An 18,641-nucleotide genomic window follows, 5' to 3' on the forward strand; every position below is an offset into this window, starting at 1 on the left:
TCCATCAGCTTAGTAATAGACTAAATCTAATTCCAAGGAAGGCTCTTTTTCTGTATCCCATTGGCAGAACCTTCAAATCCAGACAGTAAGAAGTGCTGTGTCCTCTCCAGGACAGTGGTGCCAAATTAAAACAAACACTCAAGGAGGCAAGCAGCCCTTGAGAACTCAAAAGAACTCAAAAGCACCAGAGGAACACACCTGTGCTGGAATTAAATCCATTCTGGTGTAGGTATCTGAATGTCAAGTATTACACTCGAAAGCTCATCACTCATCAAATACACAAGTGTATTTGACTAATAAATAGTCTTTAAGCATAAGAAACAAGACATTAAGGAAGCCCAAGTCCAGTAATCAACTCCTGTTCAGGACGGCTCACAGAAACACACTTTCCTCCACCACTGGAAGAAAGTATCTGAGAAGTTATCCCTGCACTATAGCACAGCCCTAAGTTTCCCATAAACATTGCTGTTGAGTACAAACAGAATATGGCCTTGGCACACATGCACAGGAATATTTAGTTTCTGGAAATTCTTTGCTTTCTTCTAAACCTGCCTCTCAAAGAAGCATATCATAGAATCACAGAATGGTTTAGGCTGAATGGGACTTCAAAGACCATCTAGCTACAGCCTCCCTGCCAAGGGCAGGGACACCTTCCACTAGAGCAGGTTGCTCAAAGCCCCATCCAAACTGGCCTTGAACACTTCCTGGGATGGGGATCCACAGCTTCTCTGGGCAACCTCTTCCAGTGTCTCACCACCCTCACAGTAAAGAAGCTCTTCCTACTATCTCAACTAAACATACTCTCAGTTTGAATCAATTTCTCCTTGTCCTGTCACTACATGGTCTTGTAAATAGTCTCTCTCCATCTTTCCTGTAGGCTCCCTTTAGGTACTGGAAGGCTGCAATTAGGTCACCCCAAAGCCTTCTCTATTCCAGGCTGAACAATCCCAATTCTTTCAGCCTCTCTTTGTAGAGCAGAACTTACTATAACACATGCACACTTAACCTTCACACCATTTTATTCCCCCGCTTCTTTGAAAACTTCTCGCAGGGGTACTCTCCTCGATGCTGCCAGATTCACGTAATAAAAATACTACAGCTTTGAAATGATTACTAGAGAAATACAATACCAGGTAAAAGGTTTCCCTAAATTCACAGAGATGGTTTAAGCATATATTAGGATTTTTACTCCCATAACAAAGGACAAAAAAAATACAACCAATTTTAGATGGTAACTCCACATAAGAGTATTTCCAAAGGGTTGTCTTAAGCAGTATTTGCATGGCTTCTGAAAGCTCTGCTTTTGAGAAGAGATTCTTGTATGTATTTATCATCATACTTACCTCCCAGTTTATCTAACAGAGCAGAGAAAAAGTCTAAGCAAAATATTGTTTTCTGTAGAAACAGAAAACTTAGCCCAAAGCCTCTTAACCAGAAAAAACATACACTTAGTATTTACATGCCCACCTTTCTCTCCATCTTCATCACTAACCATAGCTTCCCAGTCATCCAGACCTGCATCTTCTGTTTCATCTTCTTCCTCCTTTTCTTCTGAAACCAAGAAATCCAACAGTGAAGTTAAAAAAAGTCAGTCCAGCAACATCTAACATTTTTAGATGCCCCTCTTTTTGACATACTGACAACTGCAACTTGCAAGTTTGCTGTTACCATAATTCTATTGAAATATCTCCATGTTCCATAAAAAGAAGATGCTGCATACTTTAAAAATAATCTCCAATTCTCTCCACAAAAATCATGTAGTGTTAGCATCTTTGCCTAGAGAAACTTTTGTGGAAGACACAGAAATCTACTCATCTAGTTCCTGTCTGCATATCATGCATAACGCCTGCCACATAAACCTGTACCACAATCATGATCCTAGCAAGGAGTTGCCCAATTAACAGCCACCATGTATAACAAAGTGGCAGAGAAACAAGAACAAGTTACAGTAGAATTTTAACTAGTGAGAATATACAAATTGTCTGTAAAAAGGACACCAGGTGCCTTAACTTAAATATACCACATATTCCAGAAGCATTAAACATATTAATTCAGCAGGAATTCAGTTAGATTTATGAAAAGACTGCAGCTCTTAGTAAGAGACGAATGGAAAAATGCAAATATACAACCCTCTCCAAAAGATGCGTTATACAATATATATTTGCTGCAGCACATGAGTCATAAATTTCAGCTCTATGAAAGGAAGACTAAGTTCCACACTGCTAGAATATTAGCTAGGAACTAATGTTCTGCCAGTGAGGCCTTCTCCTAAGGCATTGGAATGGCAATAATGAGATAAGTCAAGCCAGAATCGCAGGACACATTCAGCTTTGTTTTCAAAAGCTGCACATTTTGTCAGTATTTGTCTGACTTAATAAGGGTAAAAACTGAAACAGTCTCCTTGCAGAGAAAGAAGTCCAGTACAATGTGATTTTGACCAAGCAAGTACTGTGTGCAGGCAAAGATGAGGGCAACAATCTGATCAGCAAACTTGCTGATAACTCAGTTTCACAAGCTAACACATATCCTCTTCATTCAGCACTTGTGAAAGCAAAACATCTGGCATAAAGAATGCAATCACTGTGAATATTGCACTATCAATTCTAGAAGAAGCATATTTCCTCCCTACCTCTACCTAACTGTTGACAAAACAGACTTGTAAAAGCAAGTGAAAAGTCAAGGGAGCGAATAAGGCACTCAATGTGCTCATTTAAGATAACTGCCAAGCCAGTTGAACCCTGGAGTTCACCCAGAATAAGGAATCTTTACACACTCATTTTGAAGCTTCATGCCTTTTATTCAATAAAATTTCATCAGTTCCTCCCTTAAGAAAGGAGGAAAAAAAAAAAGAAAAGCCAACTACCTCAAGAAAGGATGGCCATTCAGCCCCATCCAGCAAGGTACGATAACTATCATGCAGCACTGACAAACAAGCTTAAATGTTTGAAATTCATTAGCGTTACCACCAACCTGGATCTACGGGAAGAGGAGCCTCTTCTTTCACTGGTGCTTCCAGTTCTACAGCATCTTCAGCTGGGGAAGTTACTTCCACACTTTCTGAAATTGCAAGACAGGAAGTTGCTTGCTACCTATCTTCAAAGTGCAAATTGACTAACTTACACATACAGCTCCACTCCAGCTTATTTGGAAAACACCTGGCTTTCTAAGCAGTTTAACACATTTATGAGATAGGTCAGTTATTGACATTAAAAACTTCTCACTTTCTTTAAAAGACAAGAGAAAATGAAGTAATACTAGTGAACTACCCACACCTCCCCTACTATTCCATTAAAACTGAAAACTAAAAAAAAAGAAAAAAAATTACTGATACAATTCAGATAAGCACCATTTTCAATTCTTTACAAATACTCCACAAATGATAAGCAGGCATATAACTAACATAATAAAAAAAAAAAACCCAAAACAAAAAAAAAGAAACAGGTAAGTAAGAAATACATCTGAAATTTTTAAACTAAGGGTTGGTCTTGAGAAAAGCCAGAATAATCCCCGGAGGAAAGTAATAAACCACAAAAGTCAAAAACTGACACATTCAACCTACATCTACCAGTGTAATGAATTCTAAGGTTTCAAAAATGCAAGCTCTTTGAACTGCTCTGAACAACTTGCACCCAGGAGCTGAAAATTGGTTTTATATACCAGAAAGCAAATAAACAAACTGTCTCCTATTTAAAAGCACTAAAATTAGGATCAATGTACTTTCATTCTGAAACAAACTCAGACTTAATTATAAGTCACTATTATTTAAACTACTTTGTATTTGATGTACATATGCACACAAAGCATTCAACATCACATTTGTAAAAGGCCTATACACCCTGTACATCCCCAACATTTAGAAAACCTAAACCCCAAAATGAAATTAGCTTAAGATTAGCTGATTTATTTTATAAGTACTTCCAGAAATGTGACTGATCAATTAGGTATCCCTATATGCAAACTACACCTTCTTTATTTTCTGGCTGCTGCTGCTTCTTTCTCTTTTTGTCTTCATATATTGGCCTCTTCTTTGGCACAGAGTCTTTCGATGGCACTTCAACACCTGCAAAACAAACAAAAAAACTGTTAAAAAGAAAATCCAGGTAATTAATAAACAAACTTTGGTTTAAATGAAAACATGTTTTCCAAAATTGGAAGATAGAAGAAGAAAGAGTAGAAAGTAGGTGCAATGCATATTTTGTCTTTTTTAAAAGTCTGAATTCAAAAGCTAGAAAACCTAAGAGAAGTATAGTTCTTCAGATATTCCTGCCTGCTCTCAAAAAGAAGTCAGATAACTGGAGGAAGGCAATGGCAATGAAACAAAATATATACAAAACAATCAGATTCTACAACTGCAGGCTTGAAGTTATCACAAACCTGCATAAAGCGCCACGAACACATACACTTAACAATTTAAGGTCTGCTATGCAAAAAATCACTTAAAACCTGTCTGCCAATGGTCCTAGTTTCAGACAATTTGGAGTAGTTCACAGGCAGAGCTCTTCTAAAATGCTCAAGGTTGTTCAGCAAGTAACATTTTCCCTTTTCCTCTATGTGGGAAGGTTTGTGGTTTTTGATTTGTTTTGTTTGTTCAGGTTTTTGGGTTTTGGTTTGTTGCTGTTTTAAGTGGTTTTTTTCAAATTTTACAAGACTGATGGTTTCAGGTATCAAAATAATGCCAAGTTCAATTCACAAGCTTCATCTTTGCCTCACCAGGAAGTGGGTGCTGTGATACATTAAGGGATTCCATCAAAACCAGAAATTTGGTGCAAAGACAAATTAAAAACTGAATTACTCCTGCACAATCAAATTTTTTTCAAGTACTGAGTGATTTATGTTGCAGATTTGACAAAAATCCAGTTGTAGGGGCACATAAATAGAAAGATTCTGATAGCTACAGCAACAACCAAGGAGAAATAGCCTTCACGTATGCTTAAGAGCTCCAAACATTTTACTAGCTACGAAGACTCCTACATTTATACATCCACCTACCTGTGAATTGTCAAATAGTAATTTGTGGGAGCTGAGTGTATTTGTAGAGTACAGATTCTTTTTTTAGTCACAAACCAGTTACCAAGAACAATTTAGGCCATTTTACTTACAACATACTGGACAACTTTACTTCATTCCAATGGAGACAGACTATATTTCACAGAAAAGCAGGAAAGCTCTTATGTACACCTGGCAAATCGCAGAGAAAAACATATCTTCTCCATGGACTTTCCCATTGTTTTTGAAGCAAAACAGTGCACTTGCCTAACTAAGCATGTGAATTAATTCAACAAGACCCAGATCACCGGTCTTACAAGACCTTCAGCACAGCCCATGTGTTTTTCCCGGCCTTTAGACTACACCACTTCCTTAAGAGCTTTTTCCTAAGTTCCACAAGTAACATCTTTAAACTGCAAGTAGACTGTATTAAAAAGCTGGATATTCAAAATCTAAGATAAAAATACAGGCACTTAAATCTACTTAAGAAATAAAGGGGAAGGGAGGGCACACACTGCCTTCCTTGACAACAGAGCAGCTTTACATGGAATCACTCAGTACTTGCCCTCCTAGCTCCAGACAGGAAAAAAAACAAACACAGAGCCATAAGGGATATAAAGTTTGGTTGAGTTTTTTGGTTTGGTTTTAATTATTATTATTAAGCTCTACTGCTTACCCTGAGCTTGGAGTAGTTTAAGAGTAGCCTCTGCTCTGGCTCTGGCTTCTCGCTGAGCTTTTGTTAAAAGTTTTCCCTCTTTCTTCAAACGCTCCTTCCTCTCTTTTTCCTTCTGTTTCTTCCTTTCTTTCCTCTCTTGCTCTAATCGTTCCTAGAAAAAGATAAATAAACATGCAGAAACTCTAAAGCATGCTTTACACAAAAGCTGCCCAAGTATATTCTGTTTACAAGAAACATATTAAGGGTTAATTCACTAACTGCACCAGCAAGCAGACAGATTAAAGTTACTCTCTATTTTATCCTTGGAGTGGGATATACGGTACCTCCTCTTTGCGTTTTGCTTCAAGTTCTTCCAGTCGTCTTATGCGTTCTTCCTCCTCTCTTTTTGCCCTTTCCTCCTCCTCTTTCATTTTAGCCAAGGCCTCTTGCATGGCTTTAACTGTGGCTTTACTGGGACCCTTCTTCTTCTCTTTCTCTTTTTCTTCTTTCTCACCTTTCTTTTTTTTCTTGTCTTTTTTCTTTTTGTCCCCCTCATTGTCATCAGCTACAGAAAGAAGAGGCATATTTTCAAAGACCCCAGAAATTTCAAAGATACTCTAAGTACAATTTATTTTTCAAATATGATAAATAACATCAAATGAGGAATATGTTCACTGGCTACTATACAAACATTTCATAATGAAAACAATTAAACTCTCTTAAGTCATGGCCTGAAGTCTTAAAGTATCAGAATAAGAAGGAAGTGAAAAAGTACTCTCAATACAGAACTGTAATCATATACTGTAATAAGAACTCACTATTTAGCTTGTTTTCTCATATACCTGAATAAACTGCAGGCCAGAAAACACAGCCACCTGTGAGCCAACACAGAGGCAGACAAGGCTACCAAATTTCTAGTACTCACAATTCAAAATAAACCAACACACTAACCTCACTGCCTGGCACCTCTCTGGCCTTACAAAACCTACAGTATTTAATTTAAAGTTTAAGAAACCATGTTACAAACCTTCTGTTCCTGCAGCAGTCTCTCCTTTCTCCCCAGGGCCAGGGATTGCTGTAACTTCAGAAGAAGCCTTCTCTTCAGTTTTTTTTAGAGATTCCTTTGGCTTTGCTGGTTCTTTACCACCTTCTAATTCTTCCTTTTCTTTCTGCTTCCTCAATTTGGCTTTTTCTTCTTCACGTTTTTTTCTTTCACGTTCTTTTTTTTCTGCCTTCTTCTGAGCCACTGTTTTTACTTTGAATGAAGGTTCTTCTTCATCATCCCCACTCTCTGCAGCAGGAGCAGACTTTGGCTTTTGGTTTTTCTTTTGTCCTTTTCTAGACTGGGAAACCTCATCTGATTCATCACCACTCTCGCCTGTAGACACTCCTCCCCCACGCTCTTTGCTTTTCTTAATGTTAGCTTCATCTTCTTCTGACAAATCGTGTTTTTTATTTGACTTCTGAGTTTTCCCTTTGCTTTTCTTAAGCTGTGTCTCATGATCATCATCATCACTGCCAGAAAGCATGTCTTGTTTTGCTTTCTGAGGTTTTTTAGATTTTTTATCTTTATCTTCCACTTCCTCACTGTCATAGTCATTTTCCAGATTGGCTTTTTTATTCTTTCCTTTTCTTTTTTTATCTTGCTTTGATATGCTTTCTTCATTGTCATTTTCAACCTGGTAATTAAACAATTCAATAATCAGCCATAAAAAATTACTTGCCATCGTGAGCTAAGCATTGAGATACATTATGAAAAACCTCTCTTACTGAACACAAAGTTTGAAAGCAATACCTACTCTTGCTGAGTGTACCATACTTCAGCCCTCAAGTAAGATTTATTCTGATTGGCTTTGAATAATTATCAGCATGAATATATGGTTTCTTCGTGATTGACTTTTTACAATGAAAATAAGATCCAATATAATTAAAAGAACATGCTAGCTGGATTTCCACTACACTACAACACTAGAAGTTCTCTGGGACAGAAGTGTCTCATATTTTAATTATTTCCTATTAAAAAGCCCACCTCCCTCTCAGTGTTCACCTTTCCTGTAGAAGGTTGTTCCCTGTCAACTTTCCCTCCTTGCGCCTCTATTGACAGTTCCTCCAGCTCCTTCAGGATATCATCTTCACTAAAATAAGAAAGAAGTTAGGGCACTTAAGTAACTGAGTTTTTGGACAATGGGGTAAGATCAGGCAGGTGGAAAAAAAAACCTAGCTTACTCAAAATCTTGTTTCTTCTTCTCTTTTTTCTTTTTGCCTTTGGATTTTTGAGGCTCTTGATCCTTTGCAGCTCCCGCACCTTCTATCTCAGCAGCAAGGGCATCAATATCAATATCATCTTTTGCACTAAAATGAAGAAGGAAAGCACTAGTTCAAACGTTAAGTTTACATAAGTAGAAGCCATTTGAATAAAAAAATTAAAAGATTCAAAATGCAATATCAGTCACAAAAGATATGCAATGCAGAAAAAAATGCTCCATGTTTAACAAACGATTATGCACTGTTACCTTATTCCACTCAGTAGGAAGGGAAGGAAAAAACCTTCACATGTGTGATCTGCTTGAAGGGAGGTGGAACAATAAAACCCATTCATGCAACCCCAGATTTAAAAGTTTAGCTGTGCAATTTGATGTAATTTCTTGGAAGAATGTAACTAGACTGTTTGACTTTGGTCCTCCGAAAGATAAGTTGTTTGGCCCTTCAATTCACAGATGTCATTGATAAAAAAGCAGCCACCACAATCAGTGTAAAAATGAAGCACAAATTCACAACCAGGGGATTCTACTAAGGGATATTTACCTGCTCCTTCAAACACCTTTAGCAAACAAAAAAACTGCTGTATTTTTATTCAGCAAATAAGTGAAAGTTCTCTACAGCTTCCAACTCACAATAACAGTTGCCTGTGCTTTGCCATCAGACAAAAAATTTTATTATCTTTCAAGAAAAGAAGCCACCCAGATGAGCAGAGTTCAGCCCCAAGCCAGACTTTAAAGCATATAATAAAAAATACCAATGCAGTTGGCAAGCAATCATTTGTACCATTTGCCTTAGTATTACCTGAGGCCTAAAGAAAGCCAGAAGTTTTTGTCCAGACATTTCACCAGCTAATCACACTCACGGTACAAGTGTAAGAAAGGAGACTTACTTATTCCATGCTTCACACTTAGAGCTTCGGTACTCAGATCAAAACTGGTCTGATGCTACTTTTTATCACAACCTGCAGTTTCAAAACCCATGTAATCAACAACTGTTAGTATTTCACTTAACTGCCTCTTAGATAACTGGACAGAAAACTGTTGCTTTACAATTTCACGGTCTCATTTATTAGCACCCACTCAGGATAAATCAGCCAAAGGCTGATCACCAAATATCCAAAACTATATCCAGAAAATAAAGGAAATAAATTTCTTCCAGATTCAGGACTTTCAAGATATCAGCAAATTCTAAACTACCAGAGCTTCAGTTGTGCCAATTTAGAAATCCAGAAGTTGAATCTTAATAAAGAAAACAAAGTATTTAATGATTCAGCTACCGATTCTAAAATTCAGTAAGTCTAAATTGCAGTTCTCTTTGCAAAAAGGAAAGGGCTGGATTCTTCTGCAGGTGAAAGCTGACATTAACAAACATTTTATCTGACATATTGGGAATATGCAAGTCACCAAAAACGGTCTACATATGACAACAGCACAATTAAGCAACAAATATGTAATTTCTTTAAAGGCCAAGACTGATTATTTGTATTTTTAAGATCTTATCTTTTCTTCTGGGTAGACTGGACAAACCAAATAAAAAGCAGCACAACAAAGTACCTCACAGTACAGCACCTGTATTGCCAGAGATACTTTTAGTCAAGAGAAGAAAAAACACATCTAAAATACACCTAGTAACACCTCCTCATGTGCTGATTTGTAATACATTTGTCAAAAGAAACGTATCTCTCAAATAGTTAATGCACGATCTCTAAAGTAAACCTCACCTCCCTCAAGAGAAAATACACCTTTTAGCCATTCTCACTCTAAGACGATTTGATGTTTCAGCAATTAAAGTGCTGTTTTTAGAAGCAGTTTAACTGGCTGTATATCAGGGGTAACAGCTGAAATAAAAATGCTACTCACTTCTATACCTAGAATTAAAGCCCTAATGTCAGGCTAACTACATTATATTCAGGCCTACACATAGGCCCATAATGCAAACTTGTTTTTGCATTAATTGCTGAGTATCAAGTTTATTAAGCACACTTGCTTACCTTCTTTTCCTCTAGGAGTTAATGGAGGAGACTGAGTCATATCCAAGCTTGAAGTAGATTGAAAACACCAAAACGCATGCTCTACTACTACTTCTTCCAAGGCTGTACTTGGATCTTAACCATGTGGGTGTTCAGATACCAAAGCACCAGGCCTTTAAACAGCTCATATTTTACATGGATATTACCAAGGCTGACTTTTCACAATGCAGTTTAGCAGAAAGTTATGTCCAACCATAAAACACATGGGTTTTTTGCTACAAGCAAAGAAGATGTCGGTGGTATCTCACGTTTCCAGGGTACAGGCTTTAAGAAGGTAAGGTTTTATTTGCTGTTAAATCAACTCACTTCAACCGAACTTTGAAGAAGAAAAGTTCTTGAGGGGGAAAAAAAACCCTCAAACACTGAAAAAGCTATTTGACAGACATTAAGATTTAACATCCACCAGCAAGAACAGTTTAGGAGGAATAATAATAATAATAAAAGACTGCCCAGCTGCCACAATAGCAGCCTCAATACAAAAGCCTTTCCAAACTTGTCTTTCACAGTTCAGTTTCTGAAAAAATGGTCAATGGTTTCTGACAAAAATAAAAAAAAAAAAACCCAAAACAAAAACCCCAAAACAAAAAATAAGTACCAAGCAAACAAACAAACCAACAAAAAATCCTCTACACTTTCATTTACTAAGAAGTGACAGAGCAAGCCTCAAGTATTTGAGCCTCAGTGAAGTAAGAAGTAAAATTAAGGCTGCATGCAATTATATATACAGTTATAATTCATAAGAACTAACAACTAAGAATATCATTGGAAACCCAAGGAATTCAAACACTGATTTCCATTACTATAAGTTTATTCCCATACTGATCTTGAATTTCCTTAGCTTTTAAAACTCTAATAATATTCCACTAGGATTTCATAAGAAAGCTGAAAAGAAAATTAAGAAGGTGCTCCCCTCCACTCCTGGGAGATTCTTTTTCCTTTTTATAAGGAACCCACTACACTTAGACACATAACACATACCACATTTCCTATGGGCATTGTTACATACACCATGGAACATTTCCTTGTAAAGGTTTTTAACCAGTCCCCAAACAAACATTTCAAAAACCCAAACATTCTTTCAGGAGTCTCCTTCACCAAGATCTCCAAAAGGTCTCCATTCAGCCTTTACTAGGGTCCAGTCCTAAGAGGGCTTGATACAGGAACCTGAAAGGACTGGAATGCTCATGAGATTTTCAATTTTGACCTCAAACTGCTTTTGCATTAAGAGTTTATAAACAGATTTCCCAGCCTCACTACCTTAGACCATTCCAGCCATAATGCTTTGGCACTTGAAAAAACCCTCACATTTTCCCAACACAAGAGGCTCAAGGAGATCTGGAAAACAAAGTGCTACTGCACTGCAGAGATGGAGTTACTTCCCTGATTTTCCTTTGTCTTTGTTTCACAGGTGAAGCCTAAGCTACCTCTGTTATTCACATACTTTGATTTCAGCCTCTATTTTTGCTACCATATATAAAAAGACTTTTGATACTGCTAAAGCAGTGTTTCAATGCATTAAATTACAGCAGGAATTAGGTGTGTATACTTCACTCAAACCTAAACAGGCAGTTTTCAAAAAAATGGCTGCAGACATTTTTCCACAGAGGTCTTTGCCTAAGATAGGGGAAAACTCTGCAGAGGGAAAAGACAAGTCACGTCAACTAAAGGAGAGTGCAGTAATCAATAACATGTACACAGAGATCACTATATTTCATACATCAAACAAAATACTTTTTCTTTAGAATTACATCACTAATCAAAAAGAAAGTGCTTATCATTTTCCCTACACAATTTCACTGCCTTTTGCCATTTCACCAACATTACAGTAACGTAAATCTTTAAAATAGCACATAGAAACATTTACATACTTTATACTGAAAAAGTATTTACCTTAATGCACTAGAAGTTACATTAAGAACTCTACTGTTTCCCAAAAGGGTTTCAGTACAAGTTGTCTGCACAGACTAATGAACACCTGTATTACATGGGAGAAGCCACTAAAGGATAGATTCCTGAATATTCACTGGGTCTCAAGTTAAAAGCTGTGCTAAAACATCATTCTGTACAAAGCTAGGATCAAATATCCCCAGACCATCCCAAGTCTTGGAGATTTTTAAGATGGACATAGGCAACAAAAGAAGTTCAGTAACCTCACTTACACAAACAAAGCATCAGATCAGGCCAGTAACAGAAACTGATACCCAAAACACAGCCTAAGTTGCTCATGTTAAACAAAAATGTTCAACAACAAATAAAGCTACAATTCCAAATCCTGCCCATAAGAGAAAGTATTACATTTCTTTCAGTGTGAAGATTAAAACAGCTAGGAAATAAAAGAGCTGTCACCTACCGCTGCTCAGTCAGATGTCCAAAGACATCCAGTAGCTTTGCTATTTATAAGATCCCACACAGTTGCAAGCTATTGAGTCAGAAAAGGGAAAAAAAAATCTTGTGACTGATAGATGCACAGTCTGTAGAAAAAAAAAAAAAAAAACAAAAACCCTGCTGTGTTTCTCTTGCTGTTACAGCAAGGAAACATTATTAAAGACTAGGAACACTCTTTAAAAACAAACCAACCAACCCCTCAGCTAATACATCACTGCCAAAATATACTAAAAACACCTTAAGGTGTTGGGTTTATTTTATTTGAGGGGGTGTTTGTTTTTTTTTTTAAACATGAGAAACAAGCAGAGTTTTGGAAGAAGCTCTTTTTCTGATGCAATAGCCTGCAACAACCAGAACCTAGAAATTCCCTCAGGAAGCCATCTGGATAGCAGAGCTGACCTTAATTCAAACTCTGATTTACAGATACTGAAATTAACGTTAATCCTACTTTTTGCATTCTAGGGTTTACTCTAGTCTTTTACAGGCATGCTTTCCCATTTTGGTTAAAAACCCCCTCACACAGTGAAGCTGACAGTTTCTAATACTTTCACAATTAGCAAGATTTTTAAGTTCTGAAGTTCCACCACTTCTTTCAGTCAACAATATTACAGGTGTTCATCAGTGCACCACTCACCAGAACAGAAGCTGTCATGCTCCAAATCAAGATTTAAACCCACATTTCTCAAATAAGAAAAATTATCAATGCTCCCTAATAAAGTACATCAGAACAGTTACAAGTACACTTCAACTATTTACCACTTCTCTCTTCCATGGAAGGTTAAAAACTTACTTCAAGTACTGACATAGTTAATATATTCATCATTAAGGGATTTTCATAGTGCGAACCTGCCATACTAAGGACAGATACTGTCCACAAGAGAATCTTTCTAACAAACAAATGTAGGCATGGAAATTTGAAAGACTTCCTCAGCATTGCCCAGGAAAACAAAGCCAAATGCAGGAAGACAGTACTACAGCTATTGAAATAAGAGTTAATAAGCTTTTATCATTTTTCTTTGCCCAGTGAACTTTTGCAGCTAAAATGCATAATTGCCTTTCCTTGCCAAACAAGCTCCTCCAGCTTTCCCTGCTGGTTCTAGTGAAGGAAAGCCTGACCAAGAGCACTTCACAGACTCTCTAATAACAGACAAGCTCATTACATTAGCAAGACCACCAGCAAACATGCGTGTTTTCCTCCTATGCTTTCTAAAAGCTACACACAATTAGGACTTGCAGTACACTTATTACAGTACCTACAATACAAATCCCCAAACAGAGTAAAAACTTCCTTATAAACAGGCACCATGCAGCTACACGTGACAGAGATGGCATCCTGACTAGGCAGCAGAGAGATAAAGGGCAAAGAAAAACTACTAATCCATTCAAGGATGGAAAAAGTGGAGCAACAGATTATACAAAGGAGCTGAGTTGCCTTCATTCATATCAATTTGACTCTATTGAAATTAGGTAAATGAAACTGCAGAAAATAAATTGAGGAATTCACCTTAAAATGAGACAAGCCCTGAACTACTGGAAATCCAGCTTCCAGTTTTGCAATCAAAGTTGACAGGATAACACTGTCCTGCTGAAACCAAACTAAACCAGACTAAAAAATTCCAAGCACTTTTTGATCCATTGCACTGAGCAACACAAACATGATTACTTATGTTTGCCTTCATCTTTACAGTGAACATGCTTACTCAAATCATGCTAAAAATCTTTTACTTAGGATTGGTTTTCAGCTGTCTTTTTTAAGGTGAAGTTGAAACATAAGAAAACACTGTACAATTAAAAGCAGACTGAAACAAAGAAACTAAAATTTCGTGTGCAAGGGGCAGAAGAGTCAGCAAGTTGACACAGCAGGAAAGTTGCATCACTGTTGAACTCACTGCCCACATTCCTGCATAATCAGAAGACTCATTTTTGCTGAGGCAACCTTGGAGATATTTCATCAGTTACATTACACCAGCTCTTCTAACCACCTTCAAAAGAACGTCAATGTCATTAAGTAATTTTCTTTGCTTAAGAAAAAAAAGTCCTTGACTTTCAAAAAGACTGAAGAGAAGCTGAACCATCTCTTTCCATGTGTTTGGTTTTGCAGTAGTTTTAGACCAAGTAAAACTAATACCTCTAGAAAGATCTTTATCATTGTTTCCCTAGAGCACCTTATCCATCCTCCACATATGTGAGTTCATAAACCCAGTAAAAAGATACATTTCTAAATAAAAGATTATCCAAAACCAACAAGTTACCAATGCTGAATGACATACTTGTAGTTGTTTTCACCTGTAGTATTAAGATTGTTTGAAAGACAGAATGCTAGTTCAAGTTCTTCTAGCGCAACTGGTTTAAACAGTGCCAAAACATGAGCCATTTTGGAAGTAATCATTTAATTGTTTCAAAACCCCACATCACCAACTTGTTCTTTAAGTGGATTATGAAATGAGAAATGCAGGCATCTGCTGGCTCAGCAAGGCTATTCAAAACATGAAAACAAAGCCCCAGCATTTTTCTCATTTTGGCCTATCAAAGTACATCAACACCACAAGCTTCTTTTTTTGGTTTTGTTTTTTCCTCCACTGAAAACGTTTAACTTACATATGACTGAGACAGTTTGAAATTCAGGAAAGAAAGAACTGTGCTCCTTTCTCAGCCCAGAAAATGAAGTAGTGTCTACGTGAGTACCAGCTACGCAACCACCACTGCTGCTTAAAGAATAAAAATAAAATCACAGCCCCAGAAATAGGGCACCTTCCTCTTGCCTTTTCCTCAAACTAAACTGTAGGGGAGGGAAGAGTTGACTTCCTTGCCCATTCCCAGCCACATTTTCCTCTCTTATCAGCTCAGGCAACCCTGTGGCCACAAGTCCATGCAGAAAACCCTTTTTGGGCAGCAGATGAAAACACACACCTGGTTTGTGCTGTGGGCCCATAAGCACTGAATGCACTGCAATGGAATCAGGTACAGCTGGCAGCTGGAGACAGCAGGAGTAACACCACAGGGCTTGAAATGTCCAGCAGTCAACTGAAATGAGTTTTACTTGGAACTACACCTTTAAGATTTTTCATAGATGAAGGAAGCTGGTGAAGCTACCTGATTATATGAGAGAGCAAGGAAGTAAAATCTGACTAAAAGCGTAATTGCTTTTCATTCAAGCTCCCAAGACAATGATTCCATTATTAATATTAAAGAGTCATGCCTTCTCTTTCAAGTTCAGCTGGGGAAAAAAGAGTGGCATAACTATCAGCTAAGCACAACCTTCTGAGAGAACTACACCTTCAACCCAAACAGAGTCCAGAAATATAAGAAGTCTCCTTTATATAACCCAGATTAAAAAAAGAAAAAACACCAAACCAAATGAGCAATCAACCAAAAAAGGAAGAAAAAAATCACCAAAGGAAAAAAAAAGCACAAACCACAACCCCACAACCTAAAATTCCCATTTAAGCAAAGATATAGCAAAACTTCAAGATAAAAAGCTTCTCTTCATGGTTCAGTTTATGTGTTCACATCTCAAGAGAATAAGACAACTAAAAGCACAGAATATGAAATACTAAGTAAAAAACTAGTATTCAGTCTTCCCTAAACAAGTTCTTTTGGGCTTTCTTTTGTTTAAAAAAGTGCAAAGACAACAGAAACTACCACCAAGTTCAGTGTCTCACAACTTCCATATCCTACATATCTCACTGTATAAAATCAAAATACATCACAAAAACACTATTTAAAACAACTTCAGAACCACACTTTACATTGGCCATAATCCTGAAGAGCAAATGATGCCCACCTACATGAACTGTAATTAACACCAATACTTCTTCTTACAGCATGTATTTAAAGAAGCATATTTCAAGCTTTCAGAAGTCTTCAGAGAACTGAAACAACAGGTTCTGCAATTCTGATGGCCTGCATTGTACTGTTGTCATACTTTTCATGAACAGTAGTTAGACATGAGATTTAGATGGCACCATGAAGATAACAAAAATAAAGACTCCTACAAGAAAAGCTGCTTTTTACAACCTCCCTAGTGTAATGCAGTGTTTTTTGGTTTATGCTGCCCTTACTGCAAATATTACATGATCCTTATAGACTTTTTACAACGATGCTTTGCTTTAAAATAAAATCCAACAAGTATATATAGTTTTCTTGTAAATACGAAAAACTATAAGTTTGGGGGGAACAGAAATATACATTTGCATAGAACAGCACAACAAATTTCTGTAATGGTGAATTTATTTTGCATTATTTTACTCCATCTTTTCAGTACAAAATCTTCCATCTTCCAGATAAGATTGGGAAAACAGGGATTTCAAGGGTTTATCAGCTATTGTCCTTGATGGAGCTGCAGAAACCTTTCCTTATGGAAATATTTTTGAGAAGCAGATAACTTACAATGACATTCTGGTGTACAGAATGTTTCCAAACTCTGTTCTAACCTTCACAGAACTTTCCTACACAACACTGAGAAGATTTTACTTAACACACTAAGAGAAAAGGAACAAAACAGACTGACTAGTAGGCAATACCAGATAAAAAGCAATACACAGCATCAGTAAGAGCACTCTAAATCTTATTTTAGCAGCTGTGTTCACTCTTGGCTGCAGAATCACAGCCAGCACCTGTAATTTCCAAAGCAATAAGCATGAATGATCAGAGTGGAATGCCTAGGCAACAGGTCACATTATTAAAGGGCAGAAGAATAAACACAGCTAAATACTACCTACTGGAAGCTAAGAAAAACTACTAAGAGAAAAAGAAGGTGACTTAAAGCTGGGAGAACACAACAAACACCTTCAAAGGGAAAAATCCATATTCTAGGCAAGCAATAATCTGTAACACAGAGAGAACAAACACATGGAAAAGCTAGCACCTTCAAAGGGAAAAATCCATATGCTAGGCAAGCAATAATCTGTAACACAGAGTACATAGCACACTCACTAGCAAGTCTACAGCAGCAATTTGAGGCTCAGATTCAAAGCAGAGTTCTGTAGTTTATAACAGCCTTTCTTCACAAACATTAAAAAAATTCCTACCTAAATTCCAAAGACAGTAGGATAGAACCTTGACATACCTTCTGCCATTACAACCATATCAAAGAATCAAAGCATAACACTCCTCCCTAAAGGAGCTAGACTATACATCAGAGAACTTGCTCTTCAATTAGAAAAGCTTGAAAACTCAGATCTCTCGTATTTTTATTGAAATATTTTCCAGGAAATTTCATTTGAAAATGAGTGATCACCACAAACACAAAACTTTTGAAGAGGAAACAATTAAAGCAACTCCCCTATTCAGGCTTAGGAGCTATTTTTACCCAAGACACTCTCCTCCTTTATGAAGCACCTAACACACCAGAAAGTCACCATGTATTGGACCATTCTAGATAAATATGTCCTTCACTGGCAGATGCACAGCAGCAGGAGTCACTAACAGAGTTCCAGAAGGGCATAACAGAGGTGCTGGTATAGTATAGATTTGATGGTATAGATTTGTAGTGCTTTCATAACAAGCTACAGTCTTCCTTTTTCATTCTTTTCCTGCTCATCACAGCTAACATCTCACTCAGGGTCTTATGACAAACATGGTATATGTACACAGCAACAAAATTCATCCTCAGCCTCATTTCCCTGCACACATCCGTACCTATTGGTATGACCACTACCATACTCAGCAGAAACAGAGGAGGAGAGAACTCCACTACAGAAGTCAAAGCTATGGGGCTGAGGAAGTAAAGATTACTTGTACCTTACATAATTTGTTTCAGTGTGTCAAGCAGAAAATCTCTTTCCTGTCACCACATCAATTCTCAAATATTCACAACATAAACATAACCACCTGCACCTTCCCACATGCTTCCTCTGCACTACAAGTTGTGCCCATGAGCTGGCACATGCTTTGGGAGCTACAGCCAAAAAGGATATAAGGGATTGTACCTGTAACATAACTGTTGGGGAAAAAAGAAGGGAAAAGGAGGGAATAAATAGTACAGCACTATATGGCACAGAACTGAAGACACAGCAAGCAAATCCAACTGGAATCCTTTGATTACACAGCGCCATTCCTCCCTCACTTTACCGGAAATGGAGGGGAGACTGATGGGGACTTTGGAACTCCAAATTCAAGCCACAGATGCAAACATGCAGTGCATCCTCCCTCTCAGGGAACATGACATTCACGAGGATGTCACCTAGAACCAAGACCACGAGAAAATGAAAGCTACCTCTGCAGGTAACACCTGTTCCAAAACATGACTGGCCTTCCAGGTCCATCCTCACTTCCATCCCTCAAAGCCCCTGCTACAAAATACAGCCACTGTAACCATCCTGT

General features: G+C 37.5%; 1 protein-coding gene across 2 annotated transcripts in view; it reads right to left on the bottom strand.

The window, feature by feature from the left end:
- Nucleotides 1–18,641, bottom strand: part of EIF5B (eukaryotic translation initiation factor 5B) — a 37,996-nt gene that overhangs the window by 15,026 nt on the left and 4,329 nt on the right. For both annotated transcript variants that reach the window (XM_041468367.1, XM_041468368.1), the window contains exons 2-9: nucleotides 7,868–7,993; nucleotides 7,689–7,776; nucleotides 6,669–7,320; nucleotides 5,986–6,206; nucleotides 5,663–5,813; nucleotides 3,965–4,060; nucleotides 2,971–3,057; nucleotides 1,468–1,551 (exon numbers count right to left, since the gene is read on the bottom strand). In XM_041468367.1, the coding sequence (XP_041324301.1) occupies nucleotides 1,468–1,551; nucleotides 2,971–3,057; nucleotides 3,965–4,060; nucleotides 5,663–5,813; nucleotides 5,986–6,206; nucleotides 6,669–7,320; nucleotides 7,689–7,776; nucleotides 7,868–7,993 (1,505 nt within the window). The remainder of the gene's footprint in view (nucleotides 1–1,467; nucleotides 1,552–2,970; nucleotides 3,058–3,964; nucleotides 4,061–5,662; nucleotides 5,814–5,985; nucleotides 6,207–6,668; nucleotides 7,321–7,688; nucleotides 7,777–7,867; nucleotides 7,994–18,641) is intronic.

Source organism: Pyrgilauda ruficollis, unplaced genomic scaffold, assembly GCF_017590135.1.
Source record: "Pyrgilauda ruficollis isolate IOZ18807 unplaced genomic scaffold, ASM1759013v1 scaffold22, whole genome shotgun sequence".
In the NCBI taxonomy this organism is placed as follows: Eukaryota; Metazoa; Chordata; class Aves; order Passeriformes; family Passeridae; genus Pyrgilauda; species Pyrgilauda ruficollis.